The 20,304-nt window shown below is 38.5% G+C and overlaps 1 protein-coding gene across 2 annotated transcripts in view; it reads left to right on the forward strand.

The window, feature by feature from the left end:
- The window catches only part of FOCAD (focadhesin), a 303,850-nt gene that overhangs the window by 138,401 nt on the left and 145,145 nt on the right, over positions 1-20,304 (forward strand). For both annotated transcript variants that reach the window (XM_080819443.1, XM_080819444.1), the window contains exons 12-15: positions 5,983-6,087; positions 6,479-6,580; positions 7,587-7,717; positions 9,573-9,699. In XM_080819443.1, the coding sequence (XP_080675569.1) occupies positions 5,983-6,087; positions 6,479-6,580; positions 7,587-7,717; positions 9,573-9,699 (465 nt within the window). The remainder of the gene's footprint in view (positions 1-5,982; positions 6,088-6,478; positions 6,581-7,586; positions 7,718-9,572; positions 9,700-20,304) is intronic.

The raw sequence follows: 20,304 nt of genomic DNA on the forward strand, positions 1-20,304 counted from the left end.
ACTTCAACCCACTGAGCCACCCAGGCGCCCCTCAGTCTTAAACTTTTTAAAAAAGATTTTATTTATTTATCTGACACAGAGAGCATAAGCAGGCTTAGTGACAGAGGGAGAGGGAGAAACAGACTCCCCGATGAACAGGTAACCCAATGGGGGGCTGGATCCCAGGACTCTAGGATCATGACTTGAGCTGAAGGCAGTCACTTAACCAACTAAGCCATCCAGGTGCCCTGCAATTTTCTTAAATTTGTTAAGGGTTATATTGTGACCTAATGTGTGATCTGTCCTGGAGAGTATTCTGTGTGTACTTGAAAAGAGTTTGGATTTTGCTGCTGTTGGGTGGAATGTTTTGTGTATGTCTGTTAGGTATATTGGTGATAGTATACATGTCCTCTGTTCCCTTTTTCATCTTCTGCCAGGATGTTCTGTCCATTATTGAAAGTGGAGTGATGAAATCTCTTATGTTGTTGTCTTTCCCGCCTTTAGTTCTATAAATGTTTGCTTTGTATATTTGGGCTTACATATATTGCTCTGATGTTGGATACTTATATATTTATAATTATTTTCCTGGTGAATTGACCCTTTTTTATCATAACATCTTTGTTTCTCATGACAGTTGTTGACTTAAAGTATTTGTCATATGGTATGAATATATGGCTGTCCTTGCTCTCTTTTGGTTACCATTTGCTTAGAATATCTTCTTTTACCCATTCATTTTTAGCCAGTGTGTGTCCTTAAGTGTGAAGTAAATCTTTTGTAGTCAGCATATATTTGTATCTTGGTTTTTATCCTGTTAGCCTCTCTATATTTTGATGTGGGAGTTTAACCCATTTACATTTAAAGTGATCACAAATAGAGAAAGCTTTAATATTGCTATTTTGTTCATTATTTTCTGAGTCTTACAGCCTTCGTTAAAAAAAAAAAAAGATGTACTCATTTATTTTTGAGAAAAAGAGAGAGCAAGTTCGGGGAGAGGGAGAGGGAGAGAATCTTCAAGCAAACTCGCCGTTGAGCAGGGAGCCCGATGCCCAGCTTGATCTCAGTACCCTGAGATCATGACCTGAGCTAAAAGCAAGAGTGGGACACTTAAGTGACAGCCACCCAAGTGCCCTGCTCTTACAGCTTTTTGTCCCTCATTTCCTCTGTTGCTGTCTTACTTTGTGGTTCATTGATTATTATTTTTTTGTAGTGACATGTTTTGACTCCTTACTCATTATCTTTTTTTGTATCTTCTGTGGGTATTTTGTTTGTGGTTACTATGGGGCTTATAGAAAACATCTTACAGCTGTAACAGTGTATTATACATCTGTTAACAACTTAACTTCTGTTGCATATAGAAGCTCTTTTTATTCTCCCCACACTTTGTTATTGTTGTCACAAATCACATCTTTTTGTATTCTGTATCCATTGACATATTTTTATAGCTTTGTCATTTATACATTTGCCTTTTAACTCCCATATGAGAATTTAAAGTGATTTATGTTACTATCATTACAGCATTATAGTATTCTGTGTTCTTCTCTTTATTTACCTTTATCACTGAGATTCATACTTTGATAAGCTTTTCTGTTGCTAATAGCCTTTAATTTCAACTTGAAGGGTTTCCTATCACATTTCTTGAAAGACAGTTCTGATGGGTGAACTCCCTCAGCTTTTGTTTATTTGAAAAAGTATTTCTCTTTCATTTTGAAAGAAAGTTTTGCTGGTTATAATATTCCTTTTTTTTTTTTTTTCTTTCAGCACTTTGAATATCTTATCTAGCATCCCCTTCTGCCTATACGATTTCTGCTGAGGAATCTGCTAATAGTCTTATGGCAGGGGTGGGTGGAGCTCTTTAATAATCCCATCATTCTAAACTAAACTTTTTTTTTTTTTTTTTTTTTTAAAGAGGGAGGGAGAGTTAGGGGCAGAGGGAGAGAGTCTTAAGGAGGCTCCATGCCCACCAGGGAGCCCGACATAGGACTTGATCTCACAGCCCAGAGATATGACCTGAGCCAAAACCAGGATTTGGTGGCTTAACCAACTGAGACACCCAGGCACCACTCCCATCTTTCTAAATTAATTGTTTATCATTGACTTGAATTCTGAAGGAGGGAAGCAAAAGCATAGAATTTTCTGAAACCAGAAGATCATGAGACTGAATTATAGGGCACTTTCCAGCTTATTTTAAATTTAAAGTCAGAGAATTCATTCTTTTTTTCTGCCTTACAGTAGAATGCTCAAGAGCAGAGGAATTGGGTACTTAAGTGGCTTAGTCAGTTAAGTGTCTGCCTTTGACTCAGGTCATGATCATAGGGTTCTGGGATTGAGTCCTGCATCAGGGTCCCTGCTCAGTCGGGAGTCTGCTTCTGCTTCTACCCCTCCCCCCAATTGTTCTGTCTCTCTCTTTCTCTCACTCTCTCTTTCAAATAAATAAAATCTTAAAAAAAGCAGAGGAATCAATAGTTCATAATTACATCTCAAGTCAATCAGTACATATGTAACTTCATTAGGAAAACAACAGTTCATACTTTATGCAAAAAATATTTTCCATATGTATATATTTGTATCTGTGTTTTCCCCTATTTTGTTTTTCCCATTGGCTTTTGACAATTTACTTTGGGGTATAATAGCCTTTGAACTGTATTAAGTTTAAGATAGGTACAGTAAAATTTTCTCACTTAGGTTTTTTCATTTATGAACTCACTAGGAAACAGTAAACACCCAATCATACTTCTTTAAGTCTGAGGCTTGTAAAAACAACAACAACAACAACAAAACCTGTACTCTTCAGCATAAATAGAGTACTTTATTTCTTTTCTGACAATATAATTAAAACAGTTGTTTAAAACCGTACGGCTAAATGCACTATTTTATAAAATGTCAGTAAATATACTGATTCCCTTCCCAGAACTAAGAATCTGTCAAAGTGTCTTAGTAGAAATCTTACCAGAAGGGGTAATTGAAACTTGGGCAATGCAATCTAAGATAACCTTTTGTTTTTAATTAAAATGGGGAATAAGAAGCCAGTTCAAAAATTTGTCTCCCTTCATTTGCTCAAGGTAGGGTGATGGAACCTGTGTTCTAATAGAGCCCCAACACTTGTTAAAAACATCAATTCTGCCTGTGTGCTGTGAGTCCAGCCATTACATGCATAGCTCCAAATGCTGCCATGGTGTATCATGGTCAGGCTCATTAATGAATTAATGTTTAACCATTACTTTTTGGTTAGCAGATTAGTAGAGGATTTTTCTTCCTTCTTGAAAGTGAATTAAAGTAGATGCCTTCCTCAGCTTAGAAGGAACAGGCTTTCTAAGATTACAGCAGATAGAGGAGATTTAACATTTTAGACAATAAAAGTGTGAAATGCACTGGCAGGAAAATAAAATTTTTTTTTGGAGCTACATCGTGCCATTAATAGGCTTATAGTAAGTATTCACTTGTAGATTTTGAATTGAATTTTTAAAAATAGCTTTATTAAGATATAATTCATATGCTTTATGTTCTATATATGCTGTATAATTCATCCATTCAAAATGTACAGTTCAGTGACTTAGTATATTCACAGAGCTGTGCAAATGTAATTATAAATAATTTGAGAACATTTTCATTATGCCCCCCAAGAAACCTTGTACCCATTAGCAATCACTCCCCATTTCCCTCTACACCTTTCCAATCTTAAGCAATTACTTTCTGTCTCTTTAGATTTACCTATTCTGGACATTTCATGTAAATGGAATAATATAATATGTAGTCTTTTGTGACAGGCTTCTTACACTTGGCATGATGTTTGCAAGGTTCCTTTGCCTTTTTATGGCTGAATGATATTTCCGTTGTATGACTACACTACATTTTCTTTATCAGTTCATCAGTTGATGGACACTTGGGTTGTTTCTACTATTTGGCTATTGTGAGTTATGTTGCTCTGAACATTCATGTAGGAGTTTTTTGTGTGGATATGTTTTCATTTCTCTTGGGTAGATAGATATCTAGAAGTAGAATTGCTAGATCATATGGTAATTCTGTTTAAACATTTGATAAACTACCAAACTGTTTTCTGAAGGGGTGCACCATTTTATATTCCTACCAGGAGTGTATGATGGTTTCATATTCTCCATATCCTTACCAATATTTGCTATTATCTTTTTTTAATGATAGATCCTATTGGTTATTAAATGGTATGTCATTCTGCTTTTGATTTGCAATTGTGTCATGGCTGATGATGGTTGACTATCCCTGTCTTTATTAACATTTATCTTCTTTGGATCCTTTGCTCTTTTAGAATTGGGTTATTTGTCCTTTCATTATTGAATTATGAGAATTCTTTACATATTCTGGATACAAATCCCTTATTAGACGATTTGTAAAAAAGTTTTCCCCCATTTTGTGGGTTGTCTTTTCATTTTCTTTCTACGGTCCTTCAAAGGACAAATACTTTGAATTTGAAGAAATCTATTTTTTTCTTCAGATGCACTTGTTTTTGGTGTCATATCTAAGAAGGCTTTGCCTAATCTAAGGTCACAAAGATTTACTATTATATTTTCTTTAAGAGTTTGATAGTGTTAGCCTTTACATTTGGGTCTAAAATTTATTGTGAGTTAATTTTTATGTGTTATGTGAGAAAAGGGCCCAGATCCATTCTTTTGTATGTGGATATCTAGTTGTTGAAATCAAGCACCATTTTTCAGGGACTCTTCTTAATCCATTTTTCTTGGCATATTTATCAAAAATCAATAGAGGATGAATATGAGGATTTACTCCTAGACTCTGAGTTCTGTTTCATTGATTTATATATATATATTTTTTTTTGAGATTTTATTTATATATTTGTAAGAGATAGAGAGAGTGCACACAAGTAGGCAGAGGCAGGCAGAGGCAGAGAGAGAAGCAGGCTGCCCACTGAGCAAGGAGCCCGATGTGGGACTCGATCCCAGGACCCTGGAATCATGACCTGAGCTGAAGGCAGCGGCCTAACCGACTGAGCCACCCAGGTGCCCATCATTGATTTATATTTTTTAGTTGTTACTGCTGCTACCACACTTGTTTGATTACTGTAGCTTTGTAGTGAATTTTGAAATTGAGAAGTTTGAGTCTCAAACTTTGTTCTTTTTCAAGATTGTTTGGCTATTTGGGATCCCTCGCTTTTCCACACGGTTTTTAGAATCAATTTTTCAATTCTGGCAAATAAGCCAGTTAGGATTTTGATGGGATTGTGGTTAATCTGTAGATCTATTTGGAAAACATTGCTGTCTTGGCAGTATTACGTTTTTTGATCCACAAATGAATTGCACTTCTCTTTTTATTGTGTTATGCAGAGGGATTGAAACGGACACCTGGAGATGAATTTTTGTTAACCACCCCCTTACAGTACAACTAATTTTACTTATTTCATGTTGGAATAACAATTTCACTGTACAGTTATTTGTTGTTTATATATCCTATGTTTTAGCTTCTTAGTAGAACTATAGACTTCTTTGGAGCAGGATATATTTTAACTACTTTTGTATTTCTGAGAGTTAATGTCATGCTTATTTAAGAAAACCATTTTTGGGGTTGCCTGGGTGGCTCAGTCGGTTAAGCTGCTGCCTTCGGCTCAGGTCATGATCTCAGGATCTTGGGATCGAGTCCTGCATCAGGCTTCTTGCTCATCAAGAAGCCTGCTTCTCGTCTCCGCCTCTGCCTGCTACTCTGCCTGCTTGTGCGCGCAGTCTCTCTCTCTCTCTCTCTCTCTCTGACAAACAAACAAATAAATAAATAAATAAAATCTTAAAAAAAAAAAAAAAGAAAACCATTTTGATTGGTATTTGGCAGGTCATTGTAAAAGGGATAGACTAGTAGTGGTACTATGAAATTACCACTGACAACAAATGGCTAGCTAACATTTTTTTAAGTCTTCAAAGTTGTATATATTTCTATTATTCTTTTGAAGAAAAACAAAATAATGATTGCATTACAGATCTATTTCCTTTGAAGGCATAACAAATACATTCTTTACATTTATTTTAGGTACCGAATCTGATTCCGGTTTTAATGTTCAAATTGGGAAGACCACTAGAACCCATATTATATAATGACATCTTGTATACTTTACCTACACTTGGTGTTCACAAGGTTTGTATAGTAAACAGTTTGGCTGGGGACAAAAAAGAGAGTGAGGCATGCCTAATACTTTGAATTTTGAACCCTTAATTTTGCCATGACCGCTCTTTCTCTTAATTGGGTCAGAAGTATTTATTATAGTATTTTAAGAATTAATTCTTTGAAATCATATAATAGCCAATTTTCCCCATTAGCTATTGTCTGAGATAAGGTCTTATGCCCCCAGGTTTGCTAGCTAGCCCCTCCCCAAAACTGTCCCCCACCTCTGAGAAGTTGGGTTGTATTGTAGTTGGCTTCTGTTTCAGTCTTTATTCTGTGATAAGGGATTTTCACATTGTTGGGGTCACTTTGGGATTACCCACATTCACATTTGAGAAACCAAAGTTTCTTCAATATTTTCTAGGTGTGTATAGGACAGATTCTACGAGTGATCCAACTTCTTGGAACCACTCCACAACTAAGACCTGTCACTCTGCGCTTGTTGACATCATTGTGGGAAAAGCAGGTAAGCTCAGGTGTACACTCTGTATTAAACATGTCCCTTTCACCAAAGCAAACTAGTTTTGTCAGTGTGTGTGACAGTACTTTGATGCAGTAGGGCTGTGGAGTGGCATCAGTGATTGCATTCAGAAATTTTGGTTTAGCATGCTGCTTTTGATCTGTAATGCAGTCGGTGGTGATTGACTCTCAAAGAGAAATTGAGAATAGAAGCAATGGCCACAGTCGCCGAACTGTGGAAAGAACCAAGATGCCCTTCAACGCATGAATGGATAAGGAAGATGTGGTCCATATACACTATGGAGTATTATGCCTCCATCAGAAAGGACGAATACCCAACTTTTGTAGCAACATGGAGGGGACTGGAAGAGATTATGCTGAGTGAAATAAGTCAAGCAGAGAGAGTCAAGTATCATATGGTTTCACTTATTTGTGGAGCATAACAATATGGAGGACAAGGGTAGATGGAGAGGAGAAGGGAGTTGAGGGAAATTGGAAGGGGAGGTGAACCATGAGAGACTATGGACTCTGAAAAACAACCTGAGGGTTTTGAAGGGGCGGGGGGGTGGGAGGTTGGGGGAACCAGGTGGTGGGTATTAGGGAGGGCACAGATTGCATGGAGCACTGGGTGTAGTGAAAAAACAATGAATACTGTTACACTGAAAAGAAATAAAAAATTTTTAAAAAATGACGTAAAAAAAAAGGTATTTCCTTAATTCTGAACTTTATTTTTCCATCTGCATGGAAAAAGTAATAGAAATATGATTATACGTAATTAGTGCCTTTGTAATTAGGGTGAGATTCAGTCACCTTTTTCTTTTCTTATGAAATGAACAGTACGTGGGTCTATAAGAAAATCCCCAGGAATCACAAAAGCATTCTTTGCTGCTGATTAGAAGAAATGCATTACAATTAGTGATGCAAATTGTGGGATTTGGAGGTAAAAATGCTATCTAAAATAATTATTCAACTCCAGTTGGGAAATTACCTTTTTTATGAAATTCTCTTCTTAGGATCGTGTCTACCCTGAACTGCAGCGTTTCATGGCCTTGTCCGATGTGCCTTCTCTGTCCGTGGGCAAGGAAGTCCAGTGGGAAAAGCTCATTGCCAAAGCAGCATCGATCAGAGACATATGTAAGCAAAGGTAAGATGTGCTTAATCCTTGGGAGTGGATATCATGATATATTCCTTTGCTCTTAATTTTTTTATTGTAAGGAAAAAACTAGGAATGATAGAGGGTATTTGGGTAAGAATAAATTAATTTTCAGTTCCAGTTTTCTGATTGTGGAACTTAGTAAGATTGGATAATAACTTTGAGAAGCAAGCATGTCTTTTTATTTCAGATCTAGCCTTGTATCTAGATTTATAGGAAATTCGTATCCTTTTCTGGATAATAATTCAATATTATGATAAAAAACGTGATGCTATGTTTTCTGGGTTTTTTGGGTATACAAATCCCTGAAACCTAAGCAGTGGACTACAATGAATTGTTCTTCTTTTGTTTTGTTTTTTTTTTTTTTAAGATTTATTTATTTATTTATTTTGGTCAAAGTGAGAGGTCACAGGCAGAGGGAGAAGCAGGCTCCCTGCTGAGATGGGAGCCTGATGCGGGATTTGATCCCAGGACCCTGAGATCATGAAGGCAGATGCTTAACCAGCTGAGCCACCCAGGCGTCCCTATAGTCAGCTGTTCTTTTTTATATTTTCCCTGTGTTATGCCTAATTGTTAAAAGGAGTTTGAATAGGGAAGATCTCATTTGTGACTCATTGTCTAGAATTAATTACTAGAATTATTACAAAGAAGGCCTGATCTTTAATCCCCACGTATGCTCTAGAGGTGAGGAAGACACGAAGGTATTGGGGAAGTGACTCTGCTGTTGTAGATTCGGGATTATCCTGAAGCTGGTAATGTGGATGATTCTTGTTTCAAATCTGGGGTCAGGATGTATCTACTTCTCAGTTCTGCCTCTTTTCTAAGTTCAGCCTTTTGGCAACGCCAACCTAGCCTCACTGTACGAGTCACACACATGAAACCCAAGACCTGGGCGTGTGGATTCTCTTGAGCTACTGGTGTGGACGACATTTTAGAGATTAAGAATTATTAGCTGACATTTTGATTTTACATCCTTAAAGCTCAGCTTCAGGAGAAGTTAGATATCAGAGCAGGTCAGAGTCTGTTGATAACTTGTTCTGTATTCCACCTCAAGGTCTGGCAAAGTTTTCCAGTTTTGAAAAATGATTACTGTTTTCCAGACAGTGAAATGGTAGAATCCAGCCAGGCAAATTTCACTGTTGGGAGTTTGTTAGCGGAAACTGTTCTGTCACTCGGCGGTTATGAGGAAGGCCGAGGATGGACCTGAGCATTTCTTTGAGAAGTTCCAGTCATCCTGGGGCTAGCACACTGCATGTGGAGGAAAGAGGAGAAGAAGGGGAGGAGGAGGAGTGAGTGAATCCAGTGTCATGCTGGGTGGGGGGTTTTGTCAGTTACGATTCATATCATTACTTTTATCATCATCGTCATCGGTTATCGTTACTGTGATAGGTGTAACCACCTGACTATCACTGCTGTAATAAATTATCTTCTCATCTCCAATCCCTGCTTTTGTAGTCAGTGGCTGGTACCAGAGCACCCGGCAGGCAGGAATAGCTCTATCTTTACTGATAATCTCAATGAGGTAAGTCAGTTCTTCTCACCATTATTACAGACTTGAATTTTTGTCAATCCAGGCAATAGCATTTACAGTTTAGGGAGAAGACAATTTGTTAGCAAGTGTCCTCTTGCTTGGATAATATTTCTTTATCAAAAATGAGCCTTACGTTACAGCCAGAACGACGATGATGCGAATCTTGGCAGAAAACACATGTTCGTATTTGCGGGTCAACATTTAATGGATGTGAGGGTAAAGAAAGCTCTTAAGCTTTTTGATCAGGCAGAAGTCCTGGGAGGGGGAGTGTGCTCTTCAGCTTTAATCTTGTTTCTAAATTATCGTTTCTCATAGGCCCTACCAGCATGGTGCAGATATGTTGGCAGCTGTTTCTCAGGTGTTGAATGAGTGCACCAAGCCTGATCAAGCCACTCCGGCAGCTTTGGTGCTCCAAGGTCTTCACGCGCTCTGCCAAGCGGAGGTAGGCTTTTTAACCTTGCTTTGGATCCTTTTGAAGAAAGTACTTACTGGATGCACCATACTTGTTACAAGGACCTAAGTTTAGATTCAGTTAATTGAGTGCTGAATGTTCACTCCCAGAGAATCTTGTTAGGGAGTGAGTTTAGCCAGATTCTTTCTTGAAACATCTGGTCCCACAGACGTTCTCCAGAGGCTAGAGAAAACCACTGTTTTCCCTTGTTCTTTATTTTCCCTTGTTCTTTATTTCCTGTGGTATTTGTAACACGGAACAGTTATGCTCCTAGGAGAACCCGTGAGTAAATCTGCTTCTTAGGTTTGTGATTAGCACGCCATAGAAGCAGAGGAGGTGAAGAGATTGGCATACACCCATGGCAGCTTTATAGCCAGCAGAAATTATGGTTGGCTTGAAGACTGGCAAAGGACCCTTTCTTTCCTAGTCACTAGTTTGGGTAGGATGGATTGATGTTAGACTTGCACCTCTAACCATTTTCTGAACTTGAGCCCACTCCCCAGTTGACAACTCAGCAGACAGAATCTTAAGCATTTTGGAGAAATGCGATAATGATGTCAAAGATCACTGATGACCCACACCAAAGGTTTTGACACAGTGAGACATACTTATACAATTGGAGTCTTTTTGTGAAGGAGACTAAGTGGAATTCTCTTAGTGTTGGCAATTATGGTTGGTACAATAATGAATGTAATGGTATATTAAAACAGGCAGTGACTGTACTCGTGTTTATATGCTCATGTTCTTGTGCTAAGTACTTTGCATTTATGCTCCTCATTAATTCTGCAGTATGGGGATTATAAAGCCATTTTATAGATGAGGAAAATAGACCTTCGAGGGCGGTTGTTTACTCAGGATCTTGATATGAGACTGAACTTGATATGAGACTGCTCTTTTGGGTAGATACTTCCTTTAGCAGAGAGTGAGCACCATCACTGTTCAGGAACCGGTGTGTGCTGAGCGCTGTACCTCTAGAGCCTGGGCCCAGTGGTGGACAGAGCTCTTAGGGTCTCCTAGCAGAGGGCTGCTATAGTAGGGGACAGCTACACAAAACCAATGACTGTTGTTTGTTATTGCTTCCATTAGTCATCTGGAATTGGCAAGTGTCACTTGAATAATGATCTTGCTTTCCTGACAAAGAATTCTAAACCTCTTTTGGAAATGAGTTTTTAATAGGAGCTTTGAGAGAAGAGAGAATTCTATACTTTCCCCTCCAAAGGGTGATCAGTGTTACCATTTTGGAGGATTTCCTGGTCATTATTTTTTCCAAACAGGAATCAAGTCCTTTCCAAAATTAACCTTTTCTCCTCTAACAGATGGTAATTTTGTCTTACTGTGTCCGTAATTCCTTTGTGTTCTCCACCCATCCTCCGTTGTTAACATGGCTCTGTTGTCTGTAGATGCTTATTAACTCATAAGAAATGCTCAGTGTGTGGTGCTGATTTTTCTCATTCCATTTTCTCTAAGATATCATTAACTGTAGTTAGTACTGGAGACATGAAAAATGTACCAGATGGCAGGAAGCATCTTTGTTTTGGGGCAGTTGTGGAACTGTACTTGAGATATACCAGTTTTTAGTTTCCTGTCCTTCGGTTAGTTTACTTAGCCTCTGAGCATCTCGTTCTTTAAGTGAAGAGAAAAGATTACCCAAAAACAAAAGAAACCTGGCATAATGTCTGCCGACATAGGTGCTCTTTAAATGTTGAGTTTGCTCCTGGAAAATTGGTATGCTGTTGGATATAGTGAGTGCCATCGAGAAGGTTCTAAGTAGTTTTTTGTTTTTAATCTTTTCCCTAAAGTTTATATAATATAGAACAATGACTTAATGTCTTCCTATAGACGGTATCCTGTCCTTTCAGTGCTGAAGCTCTTGTTACTTCTTTCAGTACTTAAAGGAGACAGTTGAGGATTGTTGAAGTCTAGCCCCCAATCCAAACTACTACCCAGAGGATTTTACTAAATATGATCCATATCCATTCAGGCTGCTGTAATACAACAGAACATACACTGGGTAGCTTATTAGCAAACATTTCTTTCTCATGGTCTGGAGGTTTGTAAGTTTGAGCTCACGGTGCTGGTATATTCAGCGTCTGGTGAGGGCCTCCTTCTTGGTTCTTAGACAGCCATCTTTGTAGACAGCTTCAGCCTCACACAGCTGCAGGGGCAGGAGAGCTCTCTCGAGATTAATTGTAGGGTCACCAATCCCAGTCATGAATCACCAATCCCAGTCATGAAGGCTCTGCCCTCTTAACCTAGTCATCCCCTAAAGATCCCAGCTCCTAAAACTATCATCTTGAGAATTGCGATTTCAATATATGAATTTTGGAGGGGATACAAGTGTTCTGCCCATGGCAGCCACTTTGCTTCTCACGTTCCATTGTCTTGTAGAGGAATTAAGATATCATGTCTCTAGGTATTTTATTTAATGAGGCCTGTGTCTTATTTTGATACCTTAATATTCCTTTCTCTGCTTGGTTGAAGGCATTTCTTTTTTCTGTTGTGTTTCTCTCCTTCCTCTTTTGTTTCTTTTCGTGTTATGAAATCCAAATCCTGTATGATTTTTTTTTAATCAAAAATTCACTTTTAAGGGGTGCCTGGGTGACTCTGTCGGTTGAGCGTCTGACTCTTGGTTTCAGCTCAGGACATGATCTCAGAGTCATGAGATCGAATCCCGCATTGGGCTCTGCCCTCAGCACGGAGTCTGCTTGACCCTCCCTCTGCTCCTCCCCTGCCCCGCTTGTGTGCGCATTCTCTCTCTCTCTCAAATAAATAAGTAAATAAATAAAACCTTAAAAAAATTCCCTTGACAGGTTGCAAATGAAATAAATCCACCCTGTCTTTTGAACAAATAGAGGTACCCTTTTCAAATCCTTTTTGTATTAAGATGAGTATTAATAAATCATAAAGCAATACTGGCAGTCACTTAACTTCATTTTTTATAGAGAGTGCTTATTTTCTTGTCCCTTATTTTTCATTTTTCTTGTCTAAGAGGATAAACTCACTGTTTTATTGACCCTTACTAGAGGTACTTAGTGTTATTTACCATCTTTTCCTTATAGATAGTACAAGTGTCCTGAGTTGTGGAATTATTTGTGTTTTTTTTTTTTTTCTGAGTTGTGGAATTTGTTGAAATTGGCTATATCACCATTAATTTTGACAATAGAAATACTCTTTTTAAAAAAATGTTTTGCAATAGCTTTATGTTCATTTAAATAACTAGACATAATCTATTTCCCCTTGATGAATCTTGACGGTAGTAATTGATCCTTGTGTTTTGTTTAAGCCATTCCAAGCCTTTTTTGTATGTGTTCATTGTTTGTGAAGTTGCTGCTATTATGTCCTGTGGTGTGTGTTAAAGTTGCAAAATACACTCAATTTGGTGGCTCTTGCCAGGACACATCTACTAATTTGGGGCTAATCTTTTTTTTTTTTTTTTTGCCAGCATGCTATCCGTAGAAGCCAGTATGCATTCTTTGAGGCCATTTATTCTGTCTTCTAATTGATATCATGTGTGAAGCAATTGATGGTTGCCAAGAGTTTCAAGAATGAAAATATTCAGCATAGTTATAAATCTATTTCCCAGTAGCATTTGGTAGTAATTTGTCTATCCACAGCTTTTTAGATCCTTGACTGTCAAATATAATTAAGAATATAGAAAGCTGGGGCGCCTGTGTGGCTCGGTCGTTAGGTATCTACCTTCGGCTCAGGTCATGATCCTGGGGATCGAGCCCCACATCAGGCTCCCTGCTCAGCAGGAGGCCTGCTTCTCCCTCTCCCACTTGTGTTCCCCCTGCTTGTGTTCCCTCTATTGTCTGTGTCTCTCTCTGTCAAATAAATAAATAAAATCTTAAAAAAAAAAGAATATAGAAAGCCCAAAACAATGAAATTTTAAAAACCCATAAGGAAAAGAATAAAATTGAATAACCCTATCTTTTAGAAAGTGCCTCATTTGGAAAACCATTCCAAATTGAATTTCGTTGGGCTTTCCCATCCTTGCCTTTTGTAAGTAAGTAGAGCTCTTTTTCTTAAGGTCTATCCTGGACTCCTCAGTTTTAGAGTCACGATTATGAAATTCATTTTTCTGGAGGGTTAAATTAAGCCTGTAATTCCCTCTCCTTAATCATTTATCATGGCCTCCAATGAGAGATTGAAAGGATGGATTCCATGTCATTGCCAACTCTGTGAAGGTGAAGATTGTGTTTCCTGTGTGGGTTTCTTCGATGCTGCTTTACTAAACAAAAATGTAAGGGGAAGTCCTAGGAATCTTGGTGAACCATAAAGATAAGAATGTAGTTTCCATTTTGGAACTGGGAAAGAAACTTACTCTTTTTTTTATTTTTTCAGATTTTATTTATTTATCTGACAGAGATCACAAGTAGGCAGAGAGGCAGGCAGAGAGAGGAGCAAGCAGGCTCCCCGCTGAACAGAGAGCCTGATGCAGGGCTCGATCCCAGGACCCAAGCTGAAGGCGGAGGCCTTAACCCACTGAGCCACCCAGGCACCCCAAGAAACTTATTCTTAACGCTATAGGTATATTGATTCAGGACTTCACACCTTTTTTTCTTTTTTAATTGGCCGAACTACTTTTTACAAGTTACACCTAATATGAATTTGGACATTTGGTGGTATGGGGAATCATTTAATACTGGAGAAACAGTGGCTCTCGCAATTTAAGTAACTTTCCAAGGTCACATGACTCATAAGTGAAAGAGAAGGAAAGTAGATCCAGGACCCTCTCCAAGTCTGACTTTCTTTTGTTATTTTGAGGCTTCTTTCCTTTGAAAAATATGAGCATGGAATAAAGTACTTTTATCTTCAAGCAGAGGGTTTGTCATTTTCAAAGGAAAATTAATAGTCTTGCATTATCTTTTCCATATGTTTTCCTTTCAGCTTTCTCATCTCATCACTTTTTGCCTTAATTTTCTTCTTCTTAAAAAAGATTTATTTATTTATTTGAGAGCGCAAGTTTGCACACACAAGTGGGGGCGGGGGCCGAGGGAGAGAGAGAATCTTAAGCAGACTCCCTGCTGAGTGCATAGCCCTACTCAGGGTTTGATCTCACAATCCTGAGATCATGACCTGAACAGAAATCAAGAGTCAGTTGCCTAACTGACTACGGCATCCAGGCGCCCCGTTTCTTTTTCACTTAATATAAAATTATGTCTCTGAAAGGCAATATTCTCTCTCTTTAAAAAAAAAAGTTTTATTGGGATGCCTGGGTGGCTCAGTTGGTTAAGCGTCTGCCTTTGGCTCAGACTATGATCCCAGGGTCCTGGGTTCAAGCCCCACATCGGCCTCCTTGGTCAGTGGGGAGCTTGCTTCTCTCTTTGTGTGCCACTCCCCCTGCTTGTGCTCTCTCTCTCCCTCTCTCTCTGAGAAATAAAATATTTTTTAAAAAGTTTTGTTAAGCTTTAAATCACATACTATTTATTTTATCCATTTAAATGTTTACAATTTAATGGATTTTAGTACAAAGTTCTACAGTCATCACTTCAATCCGTTTTAGAGCATTTTACCACCTCCAGAAAAAAAACCTTGTACCCTTCACATTTGTCCTAGCTCTAGACAGCCATGAATCTACTTTCTGTCTCTATGGATTTGCCTATTCTGGACAGTTTACATAAATGGAATCATACAGGGGCTCCTGGGTGGCTCAGTCGTTAAGGGTCTGCCTTTGGCTCAGGTCACCATCCCAGGGTCTGGGGATGGAATCTCCATCAGGCTCCCTGCTCAGTGGGGAGTCTGCTTCTCCCTCTCTCACTTCCCCTGCTCTCTCTCTCTCTCTCAAATAAATAAATAAAAATTAAAAAAAATGGAATCATATAATACATTGTTTTTTTGTGATTGGCTTCTTTTACTTAACATGTTTTTAAGGGTCATCCATGTTGTATCATGTATCAATACCTCATTTCTTTAATGGTTGGATAATATTCTACAGGGTAATTCTACGTTTTGTACATTTTTTAAAAAAGATTTTATTTATTTATTTGACAGACAGAGATCACAAGTAGGCAGAGAGGCAGGCAGAGAGAGGAAGGAAATCAGGCTCCCCGCTGATCAGAGAGCCTGATGTGGGTCTCGATCCCAGGACCCTGGGATCATGACCCGAGCTGAAGGCAGCGGTTTAACCCACTGAGCCACCCAGCGCCCCTCCATTTTTTTTTCTTTAAAGATTTTATTTATTTGACAGAAGTCGCAAGTAGGCAGAGAGGCAGGCAGAGAGTGGGGGGGTGGTGGAGCAGGCTCCCTGCTGAGCAGAGAGTCTGATGCGGGGCTCGATCCCAGGACCCTGGGATCATGACCTGAGCTGAAAGCAGAGGCTTTAACCCACTGAGCCACCCAGGTGCCCCCGTTTTGTCCATTATTAGTTAATAAACATTTAGGTTTTTCCCCTTCTTTTTGTCTGTTATGAATAATGCTGCTGTGAACATTGGTGTACAGATTTTGGCATAGACCTGTTTTCATTTTGGGGGGTATACACCTAGGAATGGAATTGCTAGGTCACATGCTTATTCTGTGTTTAACCATTGAAGAAATGGCTGGGCTGTTTTCCAAAGTGGCTGTACCATTTTGCATTCCCATCAACAGTGTATGAAGATTGTAATTTCTCTTCATCCTTAGCAACACTTCTTAGCTGCCCTTTCTTTTTTTCTAACTGTAGCCATCCTAGTGAGTGTGAAGTGTATCTCCTAAGGCTTTGATTTGTGTTTCCCTGATGACTGATGGTAGTGAGCATCTTTCCTTGTGTTTCTTGGCCACTTGTATATCTTTTTGGAGAAATTTCTACTGTGATCCTTTGAATAGTCTCTTCTTCATAGCTTTTAACTTGTCTTGTCAGCCAAGTTACATTTTGTTCCTGTAGGAATGATTAGTAAAACAGTTTTGTTCTCATACATCAAAGTAAAGGAGACTGGGAAATCATGAGCTTTTTTATGGGCCTTTTAGTATAGAGCTTATCAAACCATGTGAAATATCAGATAAAGACTCGTAAGTTCCATTTTACCATTTGTTCCATTTGTCTACATATTACATTTTCTTTATTTTTAATGAAATTAGCTGAATGTTTTCAGTTTGTGGAAAAGTATTAGAGATGTTTTAGTAATAGTATTAATAAGCATCTGTTGTTTTACTGGGTGTTTTCTATATATTAACCATTATATATTACAGTCATTATTATCTCATTTAATCTTACTTAAAGAAGCCCCTTACCTAAAAGGTACTGTTGTCTTCTGAGAGACTAACAGTAGTTAAATTAATTGCCCAAGGTCATATGGCTAACTTGTGGTAGAGTCAGAATTCAAACCCAGGTCTGGCTCAATTCAAAGTCTCTGTCTTAATCACTTTTTTAAAAAAGCCTAGCTTTGGGGCGCCTGGGTGGCTCAGTGGGTTAAGCCTCTGCCTTTGGCTCGGGTCGTGATCCCAGGGTCCTGGGATCGGGCCCCGCGTCGGGCTCTCTGCTCGGCGGGGAGCCTGCTTCCCTTCCTCTCTCTCTGCCTGCCTCTCTGCCTACTTGTGATCTCTGTCTGTCAAATAAATAAATAAAATCTTAAAAAAAAAAAAAAAAGCCTAGCTTTGTTGAGAGATAATTCACAAATGACCACTATGTGTTTTTGTTAGTCATGTTTATGTTCAGTTGACCTAGTTATAGTGTGATATTATTGGAGAGATCGTTTTGTGAGCATGACATTTGGACTCATTTCCCACACTTCTCCTCCATTTCCTTTGTGATTGGTTTACTGCAAGAGTTTATATAATTTAGCATTCACATAAAGATCCAAATGAAAGAGATGTTTTGAGCTAAACTAGATTAATTTTTAGTGTTTTTACTGGTGAAAAATTAGATTTTATAATTTAAAGATGTGTTGAATGTTTTTATATCACTTTTAAAGACATTTGGTTTTTATAGTATCACATTTACTTTGAATAATGAAAAAAATAGTATCCATCAACTTTTCACAAAAGCATTTTCATTTTATTTTCCTTTCCATTGTATTTTTACATATATATTTTTTATTTCTATCCTCTCTATTTACTTTACATTTTGCTAGAAATATTTTTGATGTTTCTACATATTAAAAAAAAATTTTTTTAAAGATTTTATTTATTTGTTTGACAGAGAGAGCACAAGCAGGGGGAGAGGGAGACGTGGGCTCCCCACTGAGCAGGGAGCCTGATGTGGGGCTTGATCCCAGGACCCTGGGGTCATGACCTGAGCTGAAGGCAGACATTTAACTGACTGAGCCACCCATGTGCCCTGTTGCTACATATTTTGATGACTTAATTACATTCCCCTGAGTAAACTTATTGTAAGTAATCAAATAATGCATTTCCTTTTTTTACTTAATTTTATTTTTTCAGTGTTTCAAGATTCATTGTTTATGCATCATACCCATTTCTTAAAATTTTTTTTAAAGGATTTTATTAATTTATGCATTTGAGAAAGAGAGAAAGTGAAAGAGAAAGAGAGTGAGGGGAGGAGCAGAGGGAGAGAGGGACGAGCAGACTCTGTGCTGAGTGCACTGCCTGATGTGGGACTTGATCTTACAACCCTGAGATCACCACCTGAGCTGAAACCAAGAGTTGATTGCTCAATCAACTAAGCCACCTGGGTGCACCACAAATAATTCATTTTTGATTGACTTTTAAGTTGCTTCCTCCTTTTTTCCACTTTATTTATTTATTTTTTTAAGATTTATTATTTTAGAGAGAGGGAGGAGGAAGAGAAAATCCCAAGCAGACTCCCCACTGAACACGGAGCGCGCTAGGGGACTCCATCCCTGAGATCATGACCTGAGCCATGCAGGTGCCCCCCCCCCCACCGCCTGACTTTTCTGTCTGTATATTTAGTAGTCTAAGAAGTAATTACCTTGTAAAGTTTAAGTTCCTTTTGGATTATTTTCTTAGAATAAATATTTTAGAGTTTTAAGGATACTTTAATGATTTTTTTTTAAGATTTTATTTATTTATTTGACAGACAGAGATCACAAGTAGGCAGAGAGGCAGGCAGAGAGAGAGGGGGAGGCAGGCTTCCTGCTGAGCAGGGAGCCTGATGCGGGGCTTCCCAGGACCCTGTGATTATGACCTGAGCCGAAGGCAGAGGCTTTAATCCACTGAGCCACCCAGGCACCCCTATTTTAATGATCTTATTAAATAGTTAACTTACTTTTGTAGTAACTTTCCATGTTTACCTGAGCCTGAGAGATGGAATGTAGCTATTAGTACTCAAGTTTCAGGCAGTATTGTTTGTTACTGGGGAGAACAGTTCAGTTGTATTGCTACTTCATTAACTCCTGGTAGCATTGCTTGTTAAGATCATTGTGCTTACTACCAGGAGCCCATAATCCCTTATGCCCCAAATTACAAGCTGTCATTAAGGAAAGATCAAATTGTTGCCTCATAGTAAATTTGCCCACTATAAGTTTAGCTTTAGGGCTTTAGAGAATTACTAATAAAGGAGGCAGGGTGGTGATTTAATTCAATATGGGTTTTTAAGTGGAAGTTGTAAAAAGTTAACTGTACTTTAAATTAATTTTATTTTTTAAATTTTTATTTTTTAAACATTTTATTTATTTGAGAGAGAGTGTATACAAGCATAAGAGAGGGGAGGGGCAGAGGGAAAGGGAGACGGACAAGCAGGCCCCCCAGTGAGCTGAGAGCCCAACCCAGGGCCCCATCTCAGAACCCCGAGATCATGACCTGAGCTGAAGTCAGATGCTTAATCGACTGAGCCACCCAGGTGCCCCTTAATTAGTTTTATTTTTAAATCATTTGTGTATTATTATTATGAGTGCCTTTAAAGTTCATCTTGTTTGCTTGAGATCATATTAAACCCAAACTTCAGCTTTTATTTTTTTTTGTTTGCTTTTATTTTATATTTTAAAAATGTCATTGTTTTGCTTTAGAGATTTATGGGTCTAAATGTAAGAGATCCTATTTATGTCATAATCTCATGCAGTCCCTTGCCTGTTCCTGAAGATGTTCAAGTAGAAAAGGTTGGTAGCCTTTCAGAAGGCTTCTGCCAGGTTGTCATCTGTTCATTCTCTGATCAGTGGAGGTGGGGAGGAGAGCAAGGGGAGAGGGGGTGGTGTGGCTTCGCCCTCAAACCCCACGGCCACTGCAACAGCAAACAGTAGGCAAGGATTCCTTGGGCAGGAAACAACATTCACCTTAAAATAAAAATACTGACAATTTAAGCCGGGATGTGCAGGGCTCTCTGGATATGAACATTTAAAAGACACTTTTGGCCTAGGAATCCACAGTCTAGTAGGGGAGAACACTGCGTTAAGTACATTCAGTGTATTTGAAATTTGGAAATAAGGGAGAGGAGTGATAGATGGCAGCAAAGGGATCCTTCTCTAAACCTCACGCAGCAATTCCATGGCAGAGGGCAAGGACATCTGGGTCTAGAAGGGAGAGGCTCTGTGGCTCACCTGGAGCTCTCAGTTTTTTTCTTATTTAAAAAGAAAGCTGTCTTGTTAAATAGCCCTATTGAGATATAATCCACATAGTCTACATTTCACCAATTTATGGTGTACAGTTCAGTGGCTTTTTGAATATTCACAGAGTCATGCATCCATCTACACAGTCAATTTTAGA

Source organism: Martes martes (genome assembly GCF_963455335.1).
Source record: "Martes martes genome assembly, chromosome: 12".
Classification (NCBI taxonomy): Eukaryota; Metazoa; Chordata; class Mammalia; order Carnivora; family Mustelidae; genus Martes; species Martes martes.